A 20,627-nucleotide genomic window follows, 5' to 3' on the forward strand; every position below is an offset into this window, starting at 1 on the left:
ATTATTATTATTATTATTATTATTATTATTATTATGGATCATGATTATATCCCTTATTACTATTATTATTATTATTATTATTATTATTATTATTATTATTATTATTATGGATCATGATTATATCCCTTATTACTATTATTATTATTATTATTATTATTATTATTATTATTATGGATGATGATTATATCCCTTATTATTATTATTATTATTATTATTATTATTATTATTATTATTATTATTAGTTATCCATTCATCGTCATTATTGTAATTAATTGTAATTATATTTATGTGTAATAATTATTTTTGTTTTATGTTTTTTGTTATATTTGTGCTGAACTGTAATTGGCCACTGGCTGTTGTACAGCACATTAAATAAATAAATAAATAAAAATAAAATAAAATTATTATTATTACGGATGATGAAGATTATGATGATAATGATGATGATGATTATAATGAATGATGATGATGGATGATGATGATGATGAGGATGATGATGGATAATGATGATGATGTAATCACAACTATCGACTGTCGTCAATGAGCCATTTGGCGTATATCCCTTCACATGTATAAATTTTGAATGAATATCTAAATAGATGTGAAATAAATGAAACTATATTCAAATTATATTAGAGGATATCGCACACCCAGTAAAATTCTGTCGTAAGTCGAAAATCACATATTACTTTCGTAAATTATTTTCAACACTGTTTTACTAGCTAAAGGTATGAATTTCTAATAATATAATAGTAAATTATCAAAGGTTTTGATACTATTTATTAAAATATTTTCACAGCAGTATTTTACTAGGAAATAGCATATCTTCACAGAACATAATTCGCTGGCTCAATATTACAAGGTTCTATGTCTATATCAGAAATATTAGCTACTACATACACCCTTGTAACATTTAGCCAGGTAATTGTCGAGCTGGAAGTGCGATGTATTAGGACAGACTTGCAGAACTGGGCGACAATCGTGGCGTCACTCATCGGAATACGTCACCCACTCCTTCCTTCCACCCCGCATCACTGACTTGGTAGGGGAGGGGATTTGTATTCAGTGTCTGTCTTATGTCATTGCGTACTGGCCACAGATACGTCATTAAACGCCGCTGGACTGTGGACGGGGAACCAACGCTTTCCCCATGCGTTCCACCCCTCTCTCGCAGTTCTGTATCACTGTATTAGGATCACATTGGAATACGAAATCAGTAGGAAAATTGTCAGGTGAAGTATCGCGCGCACGCACGTACACACCGTATCTAAAATGGACAGTTCGGATGAAGAGCTTTATTTATTTCAACTGCTGTTCGATGAGGAAATTAGTGTATAGGCTATATACATATAACGAAAACTGTGTATATTGTGTCAGGTTATCTGTTTAAAAAGAAAGATATTTGAAAAATTCCGTACTTTTTTTCAAAATTTGTTTAAAACGAGAAAAAATTGTTCCAAAATTTTAGAACGTCTTATATTATAACTATTCTGAATTGCTTGAATTTTGTGACACGATCTGTAGAAACTAAACACCACATTTCGTGGACCGATTGGATAGGAAGAACGTCCAAAACCATCCAGTTGCGATAGCACTTACAGCGACTAATCTATGGACAAATTTAATAGTCTTCGACGACATAATTATCAATAGGAATGCGTGGCTCCGTTGATCTCTCGACTAACTTCCAGTGACTTTATCTCTGGGGAACTTAAAAACATAAATTGTAGTAATAACGCTGTATGTATTTTACCACTTATTAATGTTTTGTGCTCAATGAACTCTCTTAATTTTGTGATATATTTTGTATAACTGATCTGAACTGCGCCCGAGCACGAGCTTCTCCTCTTTCGGGCTGCAATGCCTAATGTAGCTCAAGAGTATAGTATTAAATAAATGAAATGAAATGAAAATTTGTAAGACATGTGATACAAAATATACATGTACAGTTTTTTGTTAAAAAAAAACTTTAAATTCCTCTGATGAACGATTTCAGCATGTTTTTGCTTCATGTTTAACCTTTATTTTGCTAAATCATATTAACTGAAATTTAATTTATATGCTTCGGACTTGTTTTACATTGAAGTGAGACCAACAAATCCAAGTATAAGGTAAAGTTACCTATTACACAGACCATGTAAAACCACAGGATAACAAAAAGTTAAGATATTCAATCGCAATTAGTAACAGTGGAGATATCAGTGCTACGTGTTTTCCGCATTTGTTCTCAAAGAAATCTCCCTTTCTATTATAGACTGAGTCGAACCCTAGGGACATAGTAAACCGAAAGAATTACTAGTAGTAGGCTACCTATACCAGTCCGGTCCATGAATTAGTTTCAGAGCTTTATTTTGAGCAACTTGTAAAGGTCATAACGTGAAGGGTCTTGCATATTCTCATACAGGAGCAGCAAACGTTATGACCAGACATCGAGATTTTGGACCCGATATAATAAGTTTACTACGTCCGTACTATAGGCAGCTTTTTCATTGTGTTGGAGTCGGCAGAAGAAGAGACATGTGTACATGAAACCAAGATCAGTCTAGTCTGCTGGTGCTGTACAGTGACGTTCCAAAAAAATGCAACTAAGTTATCAAACATTAAAATAAAATGATTGTTAGAGGAGAAAAATTCTATTGAACCAAAAAATTAATCTTTACATAGATTAAAATAAAAAACCTATCATGCGAAATTTTCAAAATTAATTAATATGCATTTCCTTTCGGCTTCTGTCATAAGCACAAGTGCAATACTTACTCAACATACATAATCTTTCTACACAACATACACAACTTATGAAGTACAATACATGGTACTGTTAAATGTAGCCTACTACAACACACATTCTGAAGGTCTCAAAACTAAACTTTCTTCGGTAGTTGGCAAGACAAAGTTTATATTGGGAGAAGCTCCGCTCTACATCACATGATGTAATGGATTTTTTTAGTAGGTTATTTTACGACGCTTTATCAACATTATTACTTGATTTAGCGTGTGAATGAGATGAAGATGATAGTGCCAGTGAAATGAGTCTGGGGTCCAGCACCGAAAGTTATCCAGCATTTGTTCATGAGGGGAAAAGCCCGGAAAAAAACTTAACCAGGTAACTTGCCCCGACCGGGAATCGAACCCGGGCCACCTGGTTTCGCGGCCAGACGCGCTAACCGTTATTCCACAGGTGTGGATGATGTAATGAATGCAAAACGAAAAGTCATTGAAATCTATCTTCGCTACCCCAGCAGTGTCCGTAAACTTCTTCCCTGCTAGCATGTCTTTTATATCACAGAATATCGCATATATTCTTAGACTAATCACATAGATAACCACATGCACAGATCAAAACTAGACTACTAGCTATCTTCTGTTCTCTCTTCTGATAAAGTGAACTAGGTGTACGGGACTGTTTTTATTGTCAGAACAGTACCTCCTCTCCCTGCCTTATGAGTATGAGTGAGTAAATAAAGCACATGGGACGACAGGTAGGTCGCTACCATCACTGCCCCCACCCACTGCAGTCCAGCTATCCAACTTGAAATCGCACTGTTTTCATCTATCGGGTCTAAAGTCTCTAAGCCTGGTTATGACTGAAAACGTTTTCTTAGCTCCGCAACGTTGGAATGAGTATAAGTGAGTAGTACGGGGTATGCATTATGACCAAAGCTCGGAACTTGGGGACTTGTGTCGTGTGCTTGAGTAAGGTTACAGGTACAACGTACACAAAGCTCACGCTGCAAGTGCTCAGGGACAGTCGTATGTACTAAGAAAGTGGTCACATCGAATGACAGGAAGACGAACGACGAAACTGTGTCATGTCGAAGCCAATGACATTCAGGGAATTATAGGTAAACGGTCTGTTTCAGGAATTAGAAAATATGTGTTATTCGAATGGGTATTATAGAAGTTAGAAAATACATTTTTTTTTTATTTTAGGCACAGAATTTCGTGAAGGAATTTGGAGGAGATACATTACTTTCTTCGAATGGTGAGTTTATATTTTGTAAGTTGTGTCACACACGAACTGAGACTGGAAACGGGCATTCATTGAAAGACATTGCAGTCCCTTAAATTGGTGGAAAATTTGTCCATAGCCATGGATCAAGTATAGAGGGACCTGCCTTAGCAGTGACACACAAATTGAAAACTATTTTCGAGAAAAATGTAGGATATACTTATCTTTCTCAGATACGAAATCAGCTAGCAACTGCTGAAAATCGAACAGAAAACAGTGACAGTGAAAACATTCAGTATGTTAAGTTTTCTCCCGTCAATTCACGTGACGTGGAAGTAAGTTTCCTCGTTTCAAATCATATTTAACTAACAGGCGAAGAAGCTATGAGTCCGAAAATCTTGGAATGTACGTAGTCATACACTGTAATAAAATATACAGGGAGAACAGTAAATTTGATATATTTCTCGTGTTTATTTTTATTATATATATGCTATAAAATTATGTGTTTCAACCTACCATAATACTATCAATATGTTGTTCCAGCCACAAACCAATTTTATAACAGACCTGACAGTACTTCCGTGCTGGAAGCGGAAGTTTGTTGACATTGAAGTCGGGTCGCTTAGCCACGTGCAAAGACACAAGTCCCCAAGTTCCGAGCTTTGATTATGACACGTGTCCTTCAGTAGACACCCTGCTCACAAACACAAGTAACGCGCACTACAGGATCACTATACAAAAGGTTTATGGCTCCTAAAGTACAGTATACTTCAGTTTAGCAATGTTTATACAGTAAACCTCTATTATCCGTGGTAATGAAGGGATTGGACTGAACGGTTGGTCGAAAAAATCGGATAATCCGTATCATGAAAGATTTTGTAATTTCCTTCATGGTCTTGCATTTAACTCTCTAGGTAGTGGATCAGAAGTTCACCAATTTAAGTCTGGTTGTCAACGACGGGTTTTTAAGGGGCAAGAAAGCCATTTGTAATGACTGTCTGTGGAAATATAGGAATAAAGAAGGTCTCATGTTGTAGATTTACATACTTTTCTACATTTTATCCTTGTGTGTTTTATTAAATCGCTCAGTTGTAACTCCAATCTCGTATTCTGATACGAGATAAGCCACAGTTTCTCTTTCTCAAACCATTCAATTATTTCCATTTTTTTTCAATACATAGCACAAATTTTCAGTGGCGTAGCATGAAATTTTGAGTAGGGGAAGCTAACTCAAGTTGTCTTTCATGCAATATGAGAAAACGTATTACAAAAATACAGTCTTAAAATAAATAGTAGTCAATTTCAAGTCAGCAGTCGAACATTGGTTGGAACATCGTAACACCAATAAGGCATGACCTCAAATGATACGTAGTAAAATATGATTTCACGGTTTACACATATCTCTTAACAAATAGACATGTATACGTATAACATTAGCTCACTTCCTGTCATACTTAGAGAAATCACAATATTAGTATCATTACGTAAGTATGCGTCTGTCTTTTGGTTGTGTCCTTCATTCACAGCAAGGGAGTCTGTCATTTGTTTTTTAAATCACACTTTTGTTCGTAAGTCAGTTTTGATAATACAATTGTCCTAAAAAAAATTCAAGTAAATTAGTGTCAGGAACTGTTATTTCGCTCATTATTTATTATATTAGCCACAATGCACACTAACACTTCAACTGAACACAACTGACGAAAAGGGATAACGCGGAAACTACTTATTTTAAATGGTAAAGCTAGCTTCTTTGCGAGCCTTGCGACTAGAGTAGCTTAGAAAGGGATGGAAAATCTGCGGGGTGGATTACACAGAAGAAACCGGTCTGCTTGGAAGCTGGTGTGTGCAGGCTTCTTGTTTACTGCTGCATCACAAATCATCCTGAGCTGCCGCATCACAATATTTAATGCGTAAATATAAATTCTATTAAAATTAATAAATAATTTTCTTCATAAACTGCAGGTTTATTATGAAATTATTATTAACTGGGGAAGCTAAGCTTTTTAGCTTACATTGACGCTACGCTACTGCAAGTTTTCTATTAACACCTATGGAAGACATTTTATATACAAGTTCAATTATATTATATAACGACAATTCGAACAGTAGACAATGCTGTGTAACGATAAATGCTTATAATAACACTCTCTAGCAAAAATATATGTAGAACCTGCTAATATGATGTACGAAGCAGTAATTCATATACGCTATTTATTTCCGAAGAAGGAAAAAAAGAGCGAGAAACAAACAGTCGGATAAACCGCTAATTGGTTAATAGGATGACGGATAATCGGGGTTCTACTGTATTATGATGCACTAGTAATTGAAATAAAGGCTCCTAAAACAAGTGTACGAAAGTGTAGAAGTGGGTAGAGGAATTCAGAAGACAGTATGTCTATGTCTGTATAAGTGGCAAAATAATTGTGTGTAATTTATGTAAAACTGACATAATCTGTTCTAAAAGATATTTACAGCAACACTGTAATTTAAAAAACAAAAACATATAGGCCATTTTAAATTGATAGAAGTGAATGTGACGATCTGCCCTCAACTAGTAATTCAGTGCCAACGGACGAATTCAGGAGAGATCTGAATGAAATGATGATGCATACCAAAATTCCTTTCAACAGAGTTGAGGGCAATTTAGTTCTAAAGTACTCTCGTACACAAGGGCAGTGCCTGTGTTACAGTAGTATCAGTATTTTAAGTTAAAGTTTTACAGCAAAGATTATTGTAATATAGACAAACATTTCATTCAGGATAGTACCTATGTTACAGTAGTATCGGCATTTTAAATTAAATTTTACCGCAAAGGTTATTGTAATATAGACTTAAACATTTCATTCAGGGCAGTACCTATGTTACAGTAGTATCGGTATTTTAAGTTAAATTTTACAGCAAAGATTACTGTAATATAAACTTAAACATTTCATTCAGGGCAGTACCTATGTTACAGTTGACCGGTGTTTTAAGTTAAAATTTTACAACAAAAATTGTCGTAATATGGGTTCAAACATTGAAACAGTAACATTTTAACTTAAAATTTTACATCAAAGATTATTGTAATATAGGCTTAAACATGTTGTTGAGAGTAATTTTAAGTTATAATTTTACATCAAAGACTACGTTTATTCTTTTGTAATACACAACATAGCCCTACTCTTTAAATCATTATTTTATGTATGTGTTTGTTGTCTTTGATGCGGGAGTAGTCTGTTTTCATCGTACAGCACCACGCGCCACTACTCTTGATCAAGTTATTAGGCTCAATGCACAATATCCGTACTCTTTAAATCATTATTTTATGTGTTTGTTGTCTTTGATGCTGGAGTAGTCTGTTTTCATCGTACAGCACCACGCGCCACTACTCTTGATCAAGTTATTAGGCTCAATGCACAATATCCGTACTGAACTTCCAAGAGTAGCAGCTAAGATTCCTGTCTAGTTATGGCTAACTCTTAACTTGTTGTTATTCGCTCCAACTGGGCCTATACTAGCGTGCTTCATAGATATCGCTAGTGCCGAGAAGCGCTAATTGCACGTTCACTGAATCTATACAATTATTTGTCGCAGGCATGGCGACGGCGAGCTACGTGTACGTGGCGGAGATCTCGAAAGCCTCGCACCGCGGGACGCTGTCGGCCAGCGGGCCGGTGCACGTCTCCCTGGGGGTGCTCGCCATCTACACACTGGGCTTCGTGGCGCCCTGGCAGCGCGTGGCGGCCATGTGCACGCTGTGCGCCCTGCTCAGCTTCGCCGCCATGTGCGCGGTGCCCGAGAGCCCCCCGTGGCTCGCGTCGCACGGCCGCACTACAGAGGCGCTGGCCGCCCTGGTCTGGCTGCGGAGAAACCCGGCGACGGCCGAGGCGGAGCTAGCAGAACTGCAGGAGACGGTGCTCAAGGAGAGCAACAACAACGCCCCCGCGCCCCATGCCGTCAAGACGTTCTTGAGACCCACGGCGTGGAAACCCTTCCTCATCCTTTTAGCCTTCTTCGCCTTCCAAGAAGCGTCCGGCATCTACATCATCCTGTATTACGCCGTCAACCTGTTCCAGGACGTCGGAACCGGTCTCAACGAGTATGTGGCGTCCATCGTCGTCGGCGGCGTCCGGCTCGTCATGAGCGTCGTGGGAGCCGTCCTCATGCGAAGTTTCGGACGCCGCACTTTGGCCGTAGTTTCGGGTCTGGGCATGGCAGTCTCCATGGCAGCGGGCGGAGGATACGAACATCTGTACTCCCACTTAGAAGCGACTGACCGTCCACTGGCCTGGGTGCCGCTGATCTGCGTGCTCGCACACGTGTGTGTCAGCATGGTGGGCTTCTTGCAGCTGCCCTGGGTCATGAGCGGCGAGCTGTTCCCTCTCGCCATCCGCGGCGTCATGGGAGGACTCGTAGCCTCGCTGGCACACCTCTTCATCTTCACGTCAGTGAAGACGTACCCTGACCTCATGCACTCGCTGGGCACTGACGGCACTCTTTGGCTCTTTGGGGCTTCTGCTCTTTGCGGTGCTTTGTACTGCTACATGTTTCTGCCGGAGACGAGAGGCAAGACCCTCCGAGAGATTGAACTGGAATTCAGCCCCAAAGAGAGTCATCAAGACAGCAAGTATACGCTCAAGAGCGAACTGGGAAACAGTGATGCGAGGCTCAAGGGGATTTATGTGCACCAGGAGGGCGGGGAAGTGGAGCCTACCCCAGTGTTCACAGTGGAGGGACAATATACCACACTTCATAGGAGGGGTGAGGGAGAAAATGCTTGAGTGATACAGTGACAGGTTCTGAAAACGTTTCTATGAAACGTTGATCATGCATCTTCCAAACTTCATGACATTATTTGTGAGGACACACTTAGTGCACACGATTCTTCGTCACATTTACATTTACGTCTTATCGTTCACGTATCACTTACGATTTCAAACTCCACAAGTTTGTATAGCATTGAGAGGCTTTCTACACAAATTCAAGTCATTTTTTAACTCTCATAATCTGTTTTCAACTGTTAACTGAGGGGCCTTGGCTCCAGACTCAAATCGAGTTTTGCGCTCTCAGAAAGTGGACTGGTAGAGCTCTCGCAAGTGGAAAGGACACTACTAAATTTTGAAAAGGATGGATGGCATTTAGAATGCATCAGTGATGCATTAACATTGAGGTAGACATCCGAAGCGTTTCTGTGAAACGTTCAAATGTGATATTCTATCTTAAGGACTATAACTCTGCTCCGTGACTTACGTTGAATGTAAGGACACAAACAGAAGTGTTTGCTAGTTGATCAAGCCCTCTGATTTTTGGACTAAGATGAATGATGTCAGAAGAACGGTTGAAAGCGTAGCAGCGACTATAATTTTTGGTCGGTAGAGCTGAAAATACGCAGTAAATAGAACGCGGTAAGCTCAAGTTTCCTGTACATGCTTGAGGGCAACTAAATATTGATTACTACAGCTTAAATTTAATCTGTTACATCGCTATTTCCCTGATCACGAGTTCTATAGAACAGTCAAAACGCCTGGCGCTACTGTGGCATACTGTCTCATACAATGATACCTAAGTAAAATAACTGAACTTAAGTTTCTACTTGAAAGCCACGCAGTATCACACTGAGATCTGTTTTCCTTGTTTGTAATACCATTGAGTACAAGATGCCGTGATTGCGTCATGACGAACTCAGTCAGGAACTGCAACGCAAGCGGTTATAGTAGCCTCGGCCATAACTTTGCCAGTTGGTGAGCTCTGATATAGTACTGTCTGCCTCTTATGAATTTGTCTCCGTAATAAGAGGTATCCTCATCGATGCGGGACAATGGTGGTTTGTCGTATTCTTACAGCTCCATTGCAGATGGATGCTTGAATTACTATTGATTACTCTCCACTAATGACGTAGTTCAGACATAGAGAATGTAACAATCGTTTCACTGACATGCAGTCCTCAGTACAATATGTAATATACAGGGAGTAAAAGATATAAACTGCCAAAATTATATAGGCAGAACATATCGGTCTACTGAACAAAATATCTAGTGAAATTTAATTATATCTTATTATTTTATTTTTAATTTGTAGAACAATATGTTTTTAAGATTAATAGTTTCATTATTTGTTTACATTCGACTGCTTCAGTGTACATACCGGGCAAAGTAGCCGCCTAAATAATGACTAGAGTATCTATTCTCTTTTCCAAAAATACTACTTACGAAATACATTTTTTTTCTGGGAAAGTCATGACAGTTGCAGAAAAACAAAATTTTACTTTTTTCTTCAGTTACTTATGCTCTACCACATACATGGGCATCGTGCCTCACTTGAGAATTAGTGCCTCACTGACCTTCACAGAGCTTATCGCTCTGAATGACATCATCTTCACAGTCCCCGTTCCTCCCTCAAGTAACTCCTAGGCGTGGGGAGGTTCTATATCAGTTTCATAAGCAATATCAGTGGTGGCATAATGGCATTATCAAAGCAGTGTGTACGCGTTAGAAAACGATTATTTCATGAGAAATGGGAAGAAGAGTTTTTTTGCTGTTTAGAAGGGGAGAACATACGAAAAGCCTATTAGGCATTAATAAATTTAATATACAACGACATTACTCCTTATGTCATAAAGAACATGCTGAATTAGAAGGTAAGACAAATTAAATGTTATTTTTTCGTACTATTCCGAAGAAAATTTACGATCTTAACATTTGGATAGTAGGCTATACTAAATACGACATTATACCTTAAACACGCTGCATTAAAAGGTACGAGGAATTAAATGTTGTTTTACGTATTATTTCCAAAAGAAATTTATAAAAAAAAATATATCAAATGTGAGTAGAAAACGAAATATGATTTTAGGTCGAGAACGTGCAAATCTAACAAGTAATCTTGATAAACGCCAGAATATTCAAGAAAATAAACGTAGAAAACGTGATGGAATATTAATGGCTAGTTACGCAATTTCTCGCCTGTGAGTTAAATCAATTCAGTGACGGAGAAACAGTAAGGAGGTTTATGATTAAAGCTGCCGAATTAATTTGCCAAATTGAATAAAAGTTTTCGAGAGTCTCACGTTAACCAAGCGCTTTCCTAATAATTCGCCACTGGCCGCCTTAGCGATTACGATAAGGTCAGTTTATATTTCCCATCCTACTCTGCAGTCTCCTCTCCTAGTAAACAAACTATTTCAAATCGAGTGCCTCACGTAACCGAAAATTGTGCCCATGTATGCTCTACCACCAGTATTTTTTTTTTTTTTTTTTTTTTTTTTTACAGTTTATATCGTTTACATTCTGTATATGCATGCCGAATTCATAATTAGTTTCAGGCAGGCGCTTCTTTTCTATATGTTTGTACAGTACTGTGTTTGCCGCTATCATATTAGTAATATTTACATTCCTTCCATAGATAAACTCCTCATTGTACGACATTATGGTCACCGCTGTGAATTAGTTACCTCCCGTCAAGCTTTGTGTTGTATATACTTTTTTTTTCACGTATCAATAATTGTAATGTCAGCGGTATTGTCACGTTTTCGTTGTAAACATTATCCCTAGTTACAATTGCCGATATTAATACAATACAATGATATAAATATAAAAATAAAATACCACCACCATCCACAGTGAATAAATTTAAGCTATAAAATGACTTTTAATTAAAATTATTAACCCTTTTAGTCGCCATTAATCAACTCGAGAAATGACAACGTTGTTTATACTCCACGTGAAGTTGACATACACATGTCAATTGAAAATGCTAAAGCATCATTGGTAGACATTGTGTTACAGCTTTCTTGTGGCTGAAGCGGTATCTGAGAAAGCCTAATCTATAAACAGATTGTTATAATATTCAATATTCTCCTCAAAGAAAAGCGCTCTATTAATTCACCGATGAAACGTCATACAAAGGTCTCTCCTGTAGTAGCCTTTGAAATCAAGAGGTGAAAGGTTGTTTGCGAGTTGGAAAGGAGAAATACCTCGCAAAAATCTAACCGACAGAGGGTATCGCTTTGTAAGCAAGCGGAAAAGTTATGACCGAGCCTAGAATCAAATCAGGTACCACTTTGCAGTGCACTAAGCATTTCAGTGTTGCCAAATGGCGGTGAATTTCCAATGGAGCGAGAAATTTTGATCTCTTTTTTAGGAGTTAATGGGAAATTGAGATTTTTTGAATGGGAAATATGGAATGCCCGAGTACGACTGGATGTACAGGACGGTAAAAAAAAGCACAGTCAACAGGCTATTATGTTGTTAAGCACTCACATAGTTAATTGGATTTAAATACGTAATTTCGCGTCAGACTGGATTTTATTTATTGTAGAACCAGTAAAATTAATATTTTACAAATATTTAGTAACTTATATAAACTCTATTTTAAATGCGTTTCCTTTTAATACATAGATCTAACATATGAAGACTTCAGAAGCAAAGGGGTACAAGTGACATTTCTAAGAAAGTGCGTTAAATGCATTCAGGATAAGCTAAAGCATAAAAATTTTTAGTGGCAATGGGATAAATCTTTTAACGACATCACATATTAAAATTTTAAATTAAAACATAAAGGAATTTACGAAAACTAAACATTTTAATCTCATTTTCTCAGACGTAAGTGCACTTATACAGTTTTGCTTCTGAACCCCTCATATTAACAGGGCAAAGAGATTTATTCCTGTGCTGTATCGTAACATGTAGACTTGCTAAACCTCCCCAAAAAAACTTTTTTAATGTCATTGAAGGTTGCACAAATTTCCATCCCATATTTTTAATTTAAGCAGAGCAGCTCTCAAATTTTACACCTCTAGTTGGTTAATTTTAAATCCATTTTATAATCTTGACAAATTTTTTTATTTACAATCTCTTTGTAATTTAACTGACCTTGTCTATACATTTTGTTTTTAGACATGTAATTTAAACTATTAAACTCTGAAGAAATGTTAGGACACTGGACAACGTACTGGAAGAATCCGGCATCAAGCACAGATGGAGCCGGAATTTTTAATCTCACCATAATCTCTAAAAAAAAAAGTACCAAGATTCGCTCAACTTCCTATAACATTGACTACTAAATGTTACTAGAGAGTAAAAGGCGACCGGTACATGGGGATTCTTTCCTAATACAGGATTCCAGAAAGCATGGGAGTTCTATTTTCTTGCCTTTTGCACGTCTCTAAGGCGTTTACGATTACATATTACATTTTGTTGATACTTAGCTAAGAATATTGAAACTTTCCGATTAGTTTTATAAGTCGGCACATATGAAAAAACAAGTTTATGTGATAACTTATTGTAAGAGGCAATAGATTCTTGTAAACAATCAATAACGTCATTTAAATTACTTTTTTTTATATACGCACTAATTTAGAAACGTCATTTGAGAGCTGTTCAGCATAAAACCGACTATCTAAGGATGACAAACGAAAGATAAATACGTATAACTTAATTTATTTTTGCCTGGACGTTGTTAGGAACCTTCTACCAATTAAAAAAGGAAGCAGATGAGTGCAAAATGAAGGCCAAAGAACTAAACTATAACAATTTCTGTTGTTACAAACAAAATAAAATCCAATTATAGTTTCTGTTCTCGTTTTTGGAGAGACAAACTGTAATTGTAAATCACCTCTTACTCATTTCCAAACTAGGTTCACTGTATTAACTTGAATAACATCACATGAATTGATTTTTCGTTCAGGTGATGTAAAAATATTATCACAAAATACACGCAGCTACAGCAAGAACAGATATTTTGGCCGTTGACTTCAAATGTTTGCGCTTAAAGTAACTACACTATAACGAACACAATTTTATTTTTATTGTGGTAAAAAAATCTTTAATAATTTATAAATATTCGAATGAATTCTTTCAATTCAAATAAGAGTAAAAATGCTGGCAGTTTTCCAGTAATTTAATCGAGTTGAAATAATGCTTGTCATAATTATTTTGAGATCACAGGTCGAGAAATACCTGTAATTATCTTATGCCAAGAAACATGATTTAAAATCGAAATAAAATTACGGAAGAAAGAATGAAATTTGACTAGATATTTCTATCGCGAAGAATAGAATCCATTATGTACTGCCTATTTTCCAATTTCATTATATTGCTTTCTTGGAACGCGGAAGATATACCTGTAAGGACAATTTTCTCCTGGGTAAACGTTCGACAGAAGCTATAGAAATCATTATTAATGAAACATTAGTAAAAATATTAGAAATATCTGAAAATTCACTAGAATCTATCGTTTATATGTTTTTGTGTTCACTGCTGTTAAATTATGAATAGTGACATTTTGTTTTCAAGATTTTATGTTCCAAATATCGTTACAAAACATTTTCTTCTGTATTAACTTATTACTCGAAAGCAGATATAAAAATAAAGGCACCTTCTTGAAATGAAAAAAATTGCATGTGACTGTAAAACTATCGCTATGGTAACTGAAACCCTATCTATATAGTAGTATCACGAAGCTTGAGTTGTGAGGGTGCTATAAACAATAGACTGTGCCGGTACTATTTCGCATTGTCTGTAATGAGGCGATATTACCTATCCTAGTGGTCAGCAACTATTTATGGATGCATATTTACTACGTATTGAGCTTCATGATTATATACTAGACTGTGGTAGTATGATTCCTACTGGTCTGTACTTTATAATTAAGGTTATTCCACTGGCTAAGAGAAGTTCGCGTGGAATTGCCGAATAAATTGTTCGATAGTTATATTCTATTATTGAATAAGTCTAATATAATCAATAATGCCCCATGACCAATAAACAGTGTGCTGTTTCTTGAGGATAGAGGAAACTTGCAACCTGAAATAAAACGACGATTTATTTTCCTATTTTGCGAGAAAAGTGTTACATAAACGCATCAAGTTCATGGAGGGTAATGAAGGCTTTCTTCAAATCTAACAAACGGCCGAGAAATTTGTTATTTTCGTCTTCAAATCGCTTCATTCTAAACAAAGACATCTCTTGTTGAACAAGAGGCGAGAAAGTGATTCAGACAATGTACGGAAATTGTGTTTATTTCTAGTTAGAACTGAACGAAAGACTTCTTAGGCTCTTTTAGCTCACATCAACGATTACCCCTCCGATCGATTATATAAGATAGTCAAAAATGTTCTGGACACTATGTTTAATCCTAGTTATTCCTGAACGCTTTACTTTCGACATTGTATATATTGTTCTATAGGCCAATATGAAACAAATAAAAGCACACTTACACCGATAATGAAATAAAAAACATCACTTCCTTGAAGTATGTTATATTCCAGAATTAAAACCATGACGTTTCTCTTACGAACATCTTTGCTTCGTAAAAATACTACATTAACAGGAAACATGAATTTGTATCTGGAACTTTTCAGATTTTAGTTTTAAGATTTGTTATCTTTGTACCAGTTATGTAGCTCGACTGTGATATTAATAAATATTCTTTATAAATATTTGTCTGCTTTTTTCCTTAGATAAAACCCTTAATCTGCCAAATTTTCTACCACAGATACTATAATCATTTAGCTAGAGTTCCTTTCCAACAACTCAGAGCGTGCTGTAATTCGTTTTTAACTGCAAAAAGACGTACAACTGCTGAAATCCATCGCAGATCAGTTGCAGTATATTGAGAGACATGCCTAGGGATATCAGCTGTAAAGAATTCATGTTCGCGGCCGAACATCTCTACAGGACAATCCATGATCACGGTAAGTTCTCAAGGTTATCACACTCTACATGTTGATGCTCTTGTCCTAGACAACAGGATAATGGCAATAATCTAACTTAGTTTATTACTGAATATCGGCCAGGGAAGGATCCATAAGATTCTTTACAAACTTATGTAATTTCGCAAAGTTTACACGCAATGGGTGCCACACATTTAACTGCTGAGCAAAAAGCAAACGTAGAAGAATCTGCCAATAGAACCTCGGACGATACTAGGAGGAAGAAGACCAGTTCTTGCATCGCATTGTGACAAACGACGAGTCCTGATAACATCATTTTAAGCCTCACTCCCATCAGTCTAGCATGGAATCGTAACACGCCGGATCTCGTTCTAAAAAAGCTTAAGTTGCAAGGAAATGCAGAGAAAGTCATGTTATCGATTCTATTTTCGATTATCGGGGCCCATTCCTAGTATAATTTCTGGAGCGTGGAGAAATGATCAACAAGGAACAAGTTGCAAATTTTTCGCTTGGAAACACTACCACATCCTCCGTACAGCCCAGACTTATCTCCATGCGATTTCAGTCTTTCTGGAGATTTGAAGAAAAGCCTAAAGGAAACCACATTTCCGTGGGATGAAGCGGTGCAAAATGCTGCTGAACACTGGTTCATCTCCAGGCCACAAGATATGACGTCGGTATCCGTCATCTGGTGTCACAGTGGGAGAAGTGTGTTAACAACCGTGGCGAGTATTGAACAATGACTTCCATTTCTTTCTTTTCATCAGCGATGGCCGAGTATCATTTTAACGACTTAATATGTACGAGTATATTAGCTGAACCATCTGAAGATGACCCATAAATAGGTCGAAACATGTAAACGAGGTACGTTGAAATTTAACACAGGAAAGTCTTACCATACATATTCCGTATGTAATTTTATCAGAACCAATGTATAAGTAAACTATTGACAGAGGATATAAGGCAATACCGATTATTGCATCAAAGTCTATACTCAAATTAAAATAATATAATGCAATATGTAGACCTACTTCCTTCAACATTGTACCATAGTATATTTTATTTGATATTCATACATCATATATAGGTACATAGCCCATAAACTCAATATTACAACGGAGCATTACAAATTATACATAATTCACAAATATATGTTGTTTTAAAAACTAAAATTTAAAATTCTAATACTAGGACCGCAGAACTGTATGCATTGTGTTGCTTGACCTGACATAATTAGGAACATTAAATCCAGACGTTTGAGATGAGCAGGGCATACGTGTATAACACGTATGGGCGAATCCCGAAATGCATATACAGACGTGGACAAATTATTAGCAAAATTTAAGATTTTTATTATATATTTTTACAAAATATGATTCTTCAATTTAGACTACAGTTGACATTTTTGTGTATTTACAAATTATTAGCAAAATTGAAGATTTGTATTGTATATTTTTCAAATTTAACTCCTCAATTTGGACTACAGTTGATATTTTTGCATATTTACAAATTATTAGCAAAACTGAAGGTTTTTGTTGTATATTTTTACAAAATTCGATTCTTCAATTTATACTACAGTTGACATTTTGAATATTTCAAAATTATTAGCAAAACTGAAGATTTTTGTTTTATATTTTTACAAAATTTGACTCTTCAATGCAGTTGACAATTTTGCTAATTTACAAATTATTAGCAAAATTGAAGACTTTTATTATATATTTTTACAAAACTTGACTCTTCAATTTAAACTACAGTTGACATTTTTGCATATTTCTGTCTACTGTAATGATGGAAATATCCAAAATTGTCAAATGTAGTCTAAATTGAAAAGTCAAATTTTGTAAACAGAATTATCATAAAAATCGTCCATTTTGTTAATAATTTGTCCACGTCTGTAGTGTTAGTTGGGAGGCCATAGGGAAAAAGACCTTTGGGGAGGCCGAGAAGTAGATGGGAGGATAATATTAAAATGGATTTGAGGGAGGTGGGATATGATGATAGAGACTGGATTAATCTTGCACAGGATAGGGACCGATGGCGGGCTTATATGAGGGTGACAATGAACTTGTGGGTTTCCTTAAAAGCCATTTGGAAGTAAGTAAGTAATATCAGAATCAGGGAGCAGAAAAATAATAACATTCCCACTTGACGATATGTGTCAGAGGAAGAACATATTAGAAAGGACACAAGTCACACTTTTGTGGAAATTGATGTTTCACTAATATGCTCTATTGAAGTAGGCGCATTAAGTTCAGAAAAGGGCACATTTCTAACTCGACTCCGATTGTTTCTATGGAGGTTAGATAAATATGTTTATTTGAGAAAGGGCACATAACTGTACTTTTGGAGTTAAAAAAAGACAAAGTATACACCCCAGAAGAGTATGAAACACTGATGAAAGAGGACTTAAGAGGTAAAATTGAAACAGTGTCATTAGCAGACAGTAACATCATATTGAATTTTGATAACTGTGTCCTCAGTATTTCAGAATTTCAAATAAAACAATGTCAATCAAAAATAAGAAAAAGAGAAAGGTTTTTTAAAATATCCGAGCTACACTACTTTGAAATGGACAAAGGAAATGTTACAGAAAGCACTGATATCAATGTGCTGGATCAAAGTACGTTTCATCTAATGCAATACAATACGTATCACTTTTCCGAATGAACGAGCTATTGAAGAAAAAAATCCTATTAATGAAAAAAAAATTGAATACATCAAAATACTGTAGTTCTGAAATATGTAAGTGAAGAGGCAAAATCTTTCTATGATACCATTGTGAATTGGCCAACTACAACACAGGGTAATGCAGAGTAAAGTTTTTAATGCCAAAAGTGAAAGTAAGAGGCATATTTCCATGTGTATCACTATTTTGTACAATTATTCATTAAAGCATTGATTTGTAATAAGTCCACTTTTTGAATTCTCATTGTTCCTGTGTTTAGTTTAGAAAGGGCACATGTCCAAGACAAAAAAAATCCACAGAAACCACCCTTTTCATTTTGAAAAACTCTGAAACTCGTGCGTTTGTGAATTAGCTATTCTATTGCGCCTCTCGCAGGAAATCGTTCACTTACATTTATGTATTAACATTTTAACACCAGGTTGAGATTCTTTAGTAGTAGTTAAAGATAATAAAGTTAGAGGTATTTAAGTATCTACTTTCTTCTTTTTTAATTAAAAGAAAGAATGGTGTTTCTACTTCCAGGAGAAATGTCTGGTTCCTCAAAGGTTTATTAACATTTTCACAAGAACATACCCTGTTATCAATAACGTCTCGTACGAAAGCAAAATTAACGCGTCACTGTCGTCTGGTAATTAAACTCGAGGCAGCCAATCACGAACCGTACAACTATAACCATCAGCCTTCTAATGAGATGAGTCGGATGAGCACCGAAGGATTGCTGATGACTTTAACGACGACTTGATGAGGCACGATGCCATCGACGAACGCCTCAGCGACTCGAAATAACGTCACTATAATAATGAACGTGCAGGCCTATGCACAGAGTGATTCCGAAATAATGCGACAGAATCTGAACGCAAAAACGTACCAGTCAATCAATTCCGCAGGCTTCGCCTTGTCCATTGAACTATGTTTCTATTTCTTCTTTCTCTTAAGGGGAGGCAGAGGTGAATATTTCAAAATCCACAAAATTTATCCGATTTGTTTGAAATTGATCATGGATACTAAGTATGTTATTAGTAATGGACATACCAAGTTTCAACTTTCTAAGTGCAATAGTTCGGTAAATATTAATAATTTTATAAAACTTTATATCGTTTGATATAAAATGCTCCATGCACCATATTGTAAGAAATTTTCAATATTTCTTTTTATTTATATGTTCAGAGAAGGTATATAAATAATGATAAGTATTAGTTTATTATGGGAATAATATAATAATACAGTTACCTTTGTTTTAATTTCATACTTATAAGGGCACAAAATCAAAAACTAACATCGGAATATGAAAATAAATATAATAAAAATGGAAAAAACTAAATTTTCATTTTTTCTTCAGTTTTGTTCGAAAATTTCACCTCTGCCTCCCCTTAAATTCAAATGTTCAATTTTCAAATTTTCTAGAGCTCCTTCAGTGGAGCAGCGTAACCCGGAGTGAGACAAGTGGTCAACAGGCTTGGAGCTCACATATTCAGTTTCTTTCAGCCCCGAAACCTTTGCGAGGACGCGTTTTGCGTACCTTTTAAATTTATCCTCCCACTTCTCCTCTTCCAATTCAAAATTCTTTAATTGAGTTATATTCGTCCCGAACTGTAGGACACAGGAACTACCATTAAAATCCATAACAATCTTTGAAAATCCAGGACGTCTGGCAATCCTGATTCCAACCTAAGCGGAGTCATCTGGGTGAACGTGTGGACCGAATACGTACCTTTGTCAGAAACACCTCGAAAATGTGCCAAACTCAAACAAAAACATTCCGTCAATAACTTTTTCTTTTTTTTTTTTTTGTTAAATCTATATTTGAAGGCTAACTCCGGACTGCATTCGTATAGCTCGTGCATTTTCGGACAAACTTGACTTTTCACCCTCTGCTAATCAGACTGCTTTCCATCCATCAGTGCAGAGGAAATCATTGATGAATTTAAAAACATGGTACCTTTTCAAAGACGTTTTTTGGTATGACTCAGAAGTATAACCAAATAATATATTGTCAAAAAAAAGTCTGGTTTTCTTGCTTTGTACGTTTATATTTAATTTCTCTTAATCTCAATTTTTAATCTAGAAATACGTTTATCTTAAGGTATTTATCCAAATAATTTAAAGAATACAATAGTCATTCTAATTTGGTAAATCAAGGAGATAAAAACTTCTTCTTCTTCAGTCCCTTCTGCTGCTAAGCGTCGGGTTCGCCTCTCTCCGTCCATTTCATCCATTTTTCCCGGTCTCTACACATTCTCTTCATCTCTTTCCATTCCGGTCGTCGTCTGGATGATCCGCCCGGTCCGAGGTTACCTTGGTTTCTCTGAATCAGATTTACCTCTACATGGGTGATTAGCCCA

The 20,627-nt window shown here is 36.2% G+C and overlaps 1 protein-coding gene and 1 long non-coding RNA gene across 4 annotated transcripts in view; one reads left to right on the top strand and one right to left on the bottom strand.

The window, feature by feature from the left end:
• LOC138714804 (facilitated trehalose transporter Tret1-like) overlaps positions 1-15,368 on the top strand; it is a 328,031-nt gene extending 312,663 nt beyond the window's left edge. For all 3 annotated transcript variants that reach the window (XM_069846953.1, XM_069846952.1, XM_069846951.1), the window contains one exon: positions 7,523-15,368. In XM_069846953.1, coding sequence (XP_069703054.1) covers positions 7,523-8,709 — 1,187 coding nt within the window. In that variant the 3' untranslated portion in view covers positions 8,710-15,368. The remainder of the gene's footprint in view (positions 1-7,522) is intronic.
• The window catches only part of LOC138714805 (uncharacterized), a 46,132-nt gene that overhangs the window by 21,087 nt on the left and 4,418 nt on the right, over positions 1-20,627 (bottom strand). The gene's annotated exons all lie outside the window — the stretch shown is intronic.

This window comes from Periplaneta americana, chromosome 15, assembly GCF_040183065.1.
Source record: "Periplaneta americana isolate PAMFEO1 chromosome 15, P.americana_PAMFEO1_priV1, whole genome shotgun sequence".
Taxonomy (NCBI): Eukaryota; Metazoa; Arthropoda; class Insecta; order Blattodea; family Blattidae; genus Periplaneta; species Periplaneta americana.